This window comes from Danio rerio, chromosome 6 (genome assembly GCF_052040795.2).
Source record: "Danio rerio strain M-AB ecotype USA chromosome 6, GRCz13ab, whole genome shotgun sequence".
In the NCBI taxonomy this organism is placed as follows: Eukaryota; Metazoa; Chordata; class Actinopteri; order Cypriniformes; family Danionidae; genus Danio; species Danio rerio.
Window position 1 is genome coordinate 45,395,861 of NC_141026.1, and position 8,205 is coordinate 45,404,065.

At 34.7% G+C, this 8,205-nt stretch overlaps 1 protein-coding gene across 2 annotated transcripts; it reads left to right on the plus strand.

Annotated features, from left to right (window-relative positions):
- Nucleotides 1-115: 115 nt before the first annotated feature.
- arl6ip5a (ARF like GTPase 6 interacting protein 5a) lies at nt 116-7,201 on the plus strand. 2 transcript variants are annotated; one of them, XR_015492746.1, is made up of 3 exons: nt 116-363; nt 3,823-6,069; nt 6,127-7,201. XR_015492746.1 is itself a non-coding variant. In NM_001006096.1 (3 exon segments), coding segments are annotated over 3 exon segments (573 nt in total). In that variant the 5' UTR covers nt 117-184; the 3' UTR covers nt 6,569-7,201.
- The last annotated feature ends 1,004 nt before the right edge of the window (nt 7,202-8,205 follow it).

Consider the following 8,205-nt stretch of genomic DNA (forward strand, 5'->3'; position numbering starts at 1 on the left):
TCCTTATCTGCATGATTAGATTAAGTCCCTAATATTCAAACGCGATCATTTTTGCTGATCATTTGTTTACATCTGAAGTAACCTCCCATTTAAAGCCAAAGCGCATGCTGCTGGCGAGAGGACGGAAGTGACAGGCTGTTGCTTACATTCAGAGCAGCTGTCGGCATCCGGACAGTCTGAATAGATGGCTAAAGTGGAAATCGCTCCTTTGAGAGGCTGGGATGATTTCTATCCCGGCTCAGATCGCTTCGGCAAACCAGATACACGCGATTTGGCGAAATGGAACAACAGAGTGGTCAGCAACCTCCTGTACTATCAAACCAACTATCTGGTGGTAGCTATACTTGTATTCCTGGTTGTAGGGTAAGTCCTTTGCACAGCGTCTTACATGCAGAAATTCTATAAAAACAATATTAAAGTAGTATTTGTAACATTCAATGAACTTCAACACAAATATCGGATTGCGGAAAGTATCGCGAGAACAGTGATCTTTAAATATAGGCTGTATTTGAGCACAAACTAACATGGCAATGCATTTAGTTCTACTGTTGTTGTTAAACTGCAATGTATAACATATTTTCAATAGTTTTGCATTGTAAATCCCATGGTACACAATATTGCAATCTCCACTGTATGGTGTTTTATTTTATGGGTATTTCATGTTGTGTATTTCATGCTGTTTTTAAGTGATAAACTTTTAAAATTGTTTCCCCATCTGTCCAATATAGAACATGATGTTATTTCTACCTAAATATAGCTAGTTGATCCTGACAGACATGGCTGTGTTGATATATGGGCAGCTGTGTTTAAGTTTGTAAGCCAGTTTAATGTCCAAGAGATGATGGTTTGTCTCTAATATTATAACTAGTTGCTAAGACTGAACAATATTTAAGGGTTTTATCACATGACACTTATGAGCAAAGGTCATGACAGTATTTTGTCATAGTATTTTCACAATCATACAGCTCTCACAAAAATGAGTGTTGTTATAAATGTTAGTGCATATTTTTAAAACATCCGTTATACTATAAAAACTTGGTTAAATCAAATTTGGTGTAGCAATAACTTGATTGACTCGTGGTTAGTATAATAACATCTATTAACCCTGTTTTTTACTCCGTTTAAAAAACTCTGTTAATTATTGTCAAGTTTTCCATTCTAATTGTTATTATCACATTTTATTAACATGTATTATTTCACACTCAAATCATGTATACTATTTATGTTCAGGTCAACACATGCAATGTTTCCTTTTATCAACAATGTTTTATAGCGTTTACAATTTATAGCCACTAGGTGTCACCATCAACGCATGCTTGCTTTCTTAAAGGTATAGTTCACCCCAAAATGAAAATGTGCTCACTATTTACTCATTGTCAGGTGGTTCCAAACCTTTACGAGTTTATTTCTTTTTCTTGAACAAATTAGAAGATATTTTGAAGAAAGCTGAACACCTTGAAACAGAAAGCTGTGACCTGACTTCCATACTAGGACCAGTGGTGGAACGAGTACTGAAAAATCATACTTGAGTAAAAGTACCATTATATTACTCAAAGTAGGAGTAAAAAGCCTTTTTAAAAGTACTCAGCAGCTCCGTGCATGTGAACAAAAATGCCTGATTGGAGGAGAAGGTTTTGACGTGGCGTGTCAAAACAAAACAAAAAAAAAAACGAGCAAGAGGCATATATTTTTTTAAATGATACTTTTGCACATGGCGTTTTGCACGTTGGTGTGCACGATCACATTGCCAATGTTTATTCAGTCATAAGGCATTAAACGTCGATGGAAAATGCGAGCAAAAAGCGTCCCTTGTGCACAGGCCTATCCGCTGTAAAAAGTTGATGCATTTACATGTAATTTGTGGATGTGTGTAAACATAACATTCTGTAGTGCATTTATTTCCCAGCAGGTACACAACATCATAAAACGTTAATCATGGGTCAGATTAAGGTTGTGATGTCAGGTGACAAAATTCAATGTCTAGTCAGCGTCCAAGGACAACATTATCTTGATGTCTAATAGCGACGTCAAATGACTTTGATATTTGGTTGATTTTAGGTTGTGTTGGAAAGTGACCAAAATCCAACGTCCAGCCAACATCTAAAACCAGCATCATATTGACTTCAAATACTGACATTTATTCGTCAGGTATGACAACCAAAATCCAATCTCTGATAGACGTCATAGTGGTAATGTTCACACAACGTCAAGCTGTAACATCATTAGACGTTAATATTTAGTTGATTTTAAGGTTGGACGTTCAGTTCTGACATCAACCCGATTTTCATTTCCAAGCAAAATGTAACGTCCCCACGATGTTGGGGTACAACGTCAATTTGACATCATGTTGAGGTCTTGTGCTTGCTGGATGTTTAGGCCCATTTCAGTCATCATACAGTAAACATCCGTCATCTTGTCATCAGTGACATGCATCTAAACAGTCTCTGGGTCAATGTGTATAAAGATTTTGGACATCTTCTTGTACACTTTGAATGCTTCCAAACAGTTTGCTGCAATTATAACTCGCCCATGTCTTGAAGTAGTTCATTATGAGGCCATTTACCTTCTATGTGCAATGTGATTAGACCAGAATCACAGGACTGATTTTTTTCTAATCCCTATAGACTAGAAAAAATAAAGTAGTGACTGCAGGTTAAAAGAAAGTAGTAAAGTAAAAGTACCGATACAGCACTAAAAATGTACTCAAGGGTAAGTAAAAGTAAACATTTTTAAAACTACCTAGTAAATTACAATGTCTGAGAAAAACCACTCAATTACAGTAATTTGAGTATTTGTAATTAGTTACTTTACACCACTGATTAGGACAGACAATTGGAAGTCAATGGTTACAGGTTTTCAGCATTCTTCAAAATAACTTATTTCGAGTTTAACAGAAAATAGAAACTCTTAGTGGTTCTAAACAAGAAGAAGTAAATGATGACAGAATTTAGATTTTTGAATGAACTAAGCCTTTAAACGGTGACTGTCAGAGATGGTTTTATTATTGGCGGTAACTTCTAGTACAAGTTCAAGCAAGCTTTTGGGTTCACCTGTTGAAGATTTAATGAGTAAAATGCTTATTTCTAAACAGACTTTGAAGCATAAATAAAAATCTACATTTTGGACACAGCACAACACACTTCAGCTGAACTTTTAACAGCTTTATATGTACTTTCTTCAAAGTTATATACATTATTATGTACATATTTGTAATTATATTTGACTTCTATGTAACAAGGTTCATTGAGCAGGGGCTGGACATGATAATAAACTGAAATCACGCACATTTATTTCCAGAAATATGATCTTATTTACTAATAAACTTTTTACTTAAATGTGTGCTTTTAAAGGTCCTGTGAAATTTAAAATAAAAAATGTCAATGTTATTATCGGTCTGTTTTATGGATGTCTATAAGCTAGTGTGCTCCAAAACAGGATGTCATAAACATCCACAGCTTGTAGTTACTTCTGCCTAAATCTATCTTTTTTTAAAATCTATTCTATTTTATACTTTTTTTTTATCACAGCATAAAAAATTTGGTATTTTCATCAAATCTTGAGCAATTAAATGCTCTATAGTATATGATATAAAACTAAAGCTTTTGGCCGTTTTTTTGAAAGGGGAGAAGTTACCCCCCTATCCACCCCCCCAACCCACCATTCAAAACTTCGAATAAAAAATAGCACATTTTAAAGCACTTAACAGGACCTTCAAAGCACAATAAAAGAACACATTAAAAGCAATTTCGCAAGCGTGTATACTACACTTACCATAACTGTGGCCTCAATAACATTCTGTCGTTGTTTATTTTCTGTCCACAGCTTCTTAAATCCTGTGAGCATGTTCACAGGAGCAGTGGTGGTGGCATCCGTCTTCATAGGCTCTGTGTGGGCAGGAGAGAACAAGGCCATCATCAAAAAGTTCAAGAAGGAGAACCCAAGCTTGTTTGTTTTCCTGATCATGGTTGTGAGCTACTTCCTCATGTCTCTCTTTGGTGGAGTCATGGTATTCCTGCTAGGAATCAAGCTGCCACTTTTGTGTAAGTTTCTGAAGAAACCATCAAGCATTTACTGCTAGCTAAAATGATCAATTACAAAAGGGGATGGAAATTTATTAGATGGAAATGTATGTATCATTAATCAGTGATGAGTGATGATGTTTTGAATGTCATTTTCAAAGTTTGAATTCCAAACTGGTAATATTCAGTTGTGGTTTCTGATGCTTTTATAAAATGTGCGTTATTGGTCAGTTCTTGTACAAGAACTATAATTAAAAGTAAAAGCATTACAGTTGTTGAAATAACACCAAAAACAAATTTCTAGTTTTATTCAAGCACATTCAAGGACCTGTGTATGTTTTCAATAACTTTCCAGGCCTTAAATCTATATGTCTGCTGAAATTTAAGTATTTTCAAGAAGCGTGGGAAACCCATTTAAAAAAAACACACCTCTTTTTTTTTTGTTGGAAATATGCTAATTTTACAAGCCAAATAGTTACAAGTTATTTTATGAGTCAAACAGCTGGTTTTTACCATTTTTGAGTCATTGAATAATATTACGCAGTGCTGTTACCTAGGTGGGGGCTATTTTCAAGTGCTACATAATATCATTGAGACTACTGCAGTCATGGTTTGCCAACAAAGTTCGTTCGGTAGTCATATCGACCTAGAAAATAGCAACTTTTCATTTTTAGTACACAATGAAATGACAAAAGAGTCAAGCTTTAAATAGGAAAACTGTTAAAACACTTTTTGGAAATTTTTAGTGAGATTCTAATAGTCTAATCTGATTCAATGCTATATGCTAAGCCAAACTAAAACCTCCACCAGACCCAGAGATCAGGTGAATGGTTTTAAAAAAATGGTTAAAAAAACTCACTTAGACTTTACATGTGTCATTTTCAATATTTGGTAATATTCAGATGTGGTTTCTGTTATATTTATAAAATGTGCGTTTTTTGTCTTTTTGTACTAGAACTATAATTCTTTTAATTTAAGATTTTTCAATGAAGAATTTCTATATATTTTTTTTCATTCAGTTTTTTGACAGCAGCATAATAATTGTTGAAATAATCCAAAAACTAATTTCAAATTTAATTTAAGCACTTTCAAGGACCTGTGTTTGTTTTCAAGCACTTTCCAGGCCTTAAAATCATCTGTCTGAGTATTTCCAAGAAGCGTGTGAACCCCGATTTAAAGAAACACACCTCTTTTTTTGGAAATATGGTTAAATATAAGTTAAACGGTTGGTTTTTACCATTTTTGAATCCTACAATATTACACAGCGCTGATACTTGGATGTGGATTATTTTCAGGTGCTGTGTAATTTGATTGTGACTGCTGCAGCCATAGTACGGCAACAAAGTTCCTTCAGTAGTCATATCGACCTAGAGATGATCCACTTTTCATTTTTACGTCATGTTTATTACATGATGAAACAACAGAAGACTCGAGCTTAAAATAGGAAAACTATTAAAACCCTCTTTGGATTTTTTTTATGAGATGCTAGTGGTCTAATCTGATTCATTAATGTATTCTAAGCTAAGTTAAAAGTTTCTCCACCAGACCCGGAGATTGGCTGAATGGGTTCAAAAATGGTAAAACGCAAGTGTTGAACTCTATTGGTGACTTTTAAAATTAGCCTATTTTCCAAAAAAAGTGGAGTATTTCTTTAAGGGATTCCAAATTATGTCTTCTGTTGAACATGAAAGAAGACATTCTGAAGAATGTTGGAAACTGGTAGCATTTAACATGCATAAAAAATACTATGAAAGTCAATGGCTTTCAGTCTCCAACATTTTTCAAAATATCTTACTCTGTGCTCAACAAAAGAAAACTCAAACAGGTTTGGAACAAGTGAAGGTGAGTAAATGCTGACAGGATTTTAGGTTTTGGGTGATCTGTAATCTGTGTTTATGAAATCAATAAAATCCTGTTAGATTTGACATCATGCTGCTTTGTTTACTGCAGCAACCAAGGCAACACCATTATTTCTGCTGCTCTATAGGCGCCAACCAGCTGAATTAGCTAGATTTAATAGATTTTTATTCAGTATATGGATAATGTTTTAGTTTTGGATTAGTTTCTTACATTAATATTAATATACTGTAAGTTAAAATCTCGCCAGTGTTTCTGGTTAAAACCTAAAGTGGTTATAAGGTCTTAAAATGTATAGAAAAGGTCTTTAAAAGTATTAAATTTCACTCTCTGATTCCTGTATATCAGGGGTGTCCAAACTTGGTCCTGGAGGGCCGGTGCCCTGCAAAGTTTAGTTCCAACCCCAATCAAACACATCTGGGCTAGCTAATCAAGCGCTACCTTGGCTTTCTCAAAACATCCTTGCAACCCCTGCTGTATATACTCTGTTGAAACTTTTGTCATTCTGTGTTTCAGTGATCTTTGCACATGCATCTCTTCGCTTAAGGAACATAAAAAACAAACTGGAGAATAAGATGGAAAGTGCGGGACTCAAGAAATCACCCATGGGGATCATACTTGAAGCACTGGGTCAACAAGAAGAAAACTTCAATAAAATTCAAGACTTTCTGGAGAGCAAACTGAAGGAGTGAAATCTTTTTTCGTCTGGGATTCTCACCAAATCATGAAGAAACTGGTGCAATTTGAGAAACTCGCTCCGTTACTTTCAACATGCTTAATTTGGCAAAAGTATGTTTTATGGAAAGACGTGTTGTTTGTTTACATCTCAGGTCAAATGTAGCAGGATGCAATTGAAAAATGGTCTTTGAGACATTTTTCTAACCTTAATGAAACATGTTTCATATTTAAAGTGTTAATGTTTAAAAATGTTTTCCCTTATTATGAAAAATCTAATTATAAAACGACAAGAAGTTTCTGAGTTTGAACATCTCCAAACGTTGTGAAGTGTGATGATAACTGGAATTGTACAAGTGTGACCGTTTTTATTGGCAGCTGAAACACCTTGTATTGGAACTATTTTCTTCAGGTTGATCTTGTTTATGTGGACTTAATGAACATTGATGTATTTTATAATGCTGCTCCAGCAATAAGTAAACAATCAAAGTATTGCATTACAATGATTTTACCATAGGTCAATCAGGTCTATGATCATCACTTACCTGTTGGTAAATTCTGTAATCTACAGCCTGTGTGATCAAAGAAGAGCCTGCGTTCTTTAATCTATGCAAAAAGAGAAAAAGAGTTAATAAAGACCCATTGTGGCACATAATTTGTTTCATTTTAGTCAAACATGGATTATTGAAATCTGAATAACAGTAAAAGGTATTTTAGAGACGCATTATTTGCAATCAGTAACAATTATTTTATTCCACATTCAAATGTGTTTGAAATCAATGGCATTGCACAGATAAACCAACGCTGCATCCCAATTTGCATATCATTCATCCTAAATAGTATTTGAAAGTAGAATTAGTATGTCCCAAATTGTAGTGGCCTATGTTGAAAAGAGTATGCCAATAGACAAATTACCGGTTTGTAAAAACTCAGGATGCGCACGCAGCGAGGTTACAGAAAAAAATGGGAGCGATAGCTTTTACAGCGAGGGAATGGCATCTGATGTGGTTCAGAGTTAGTTGTTGTATTAGAGATAAGTTATATTGATTACATACTATTTACATAATGCTTTCAGCTTATTATAACAGCTTGTGACCCAGTGATAAGCACAATTAAAATATACAATCTCATTGAAGCTCCATGTAATTTTACAAGAGAGAAGTTAAAGGCCTAAATGTATTTAGATGCCTAAAATTTTGTTCTGTGTGGTCAAGTGCAAGAAATAATGTTGCATGATTATCAGATTCAAAACTTTGTAGTGCTAAAAACAGAGGTGCTGCTTAGCCAAATACAAGGACAGAAGACATATCTGCACAAGGCCTGGGTAATCATCAACAAGCAAAACAACTGCACTCTGACAAAGAACTGCAACTGTAATCCAGGCTATCTGAACTTACATTTTTACATTTCATTCTTAGCATTCAGTGTCCGCAGCTTAATTCACCATATTTAACTGTTTTTGCTAAAATCATTGCTGCAATCAAAAATGAGTAATGTGTATGATTCAGCATAGCGTGAACTTACCTGATTTAACATGAGAACTGCAGAGTCCAGCATTTTTAATTAGGTCCTCACTCCATTCAGCTCTTCCAATGGCCGTTAGCCAAAGATGTCAGCGGTTGGCATTAAAAGCAGTGTGGTGTACGGTAAAATG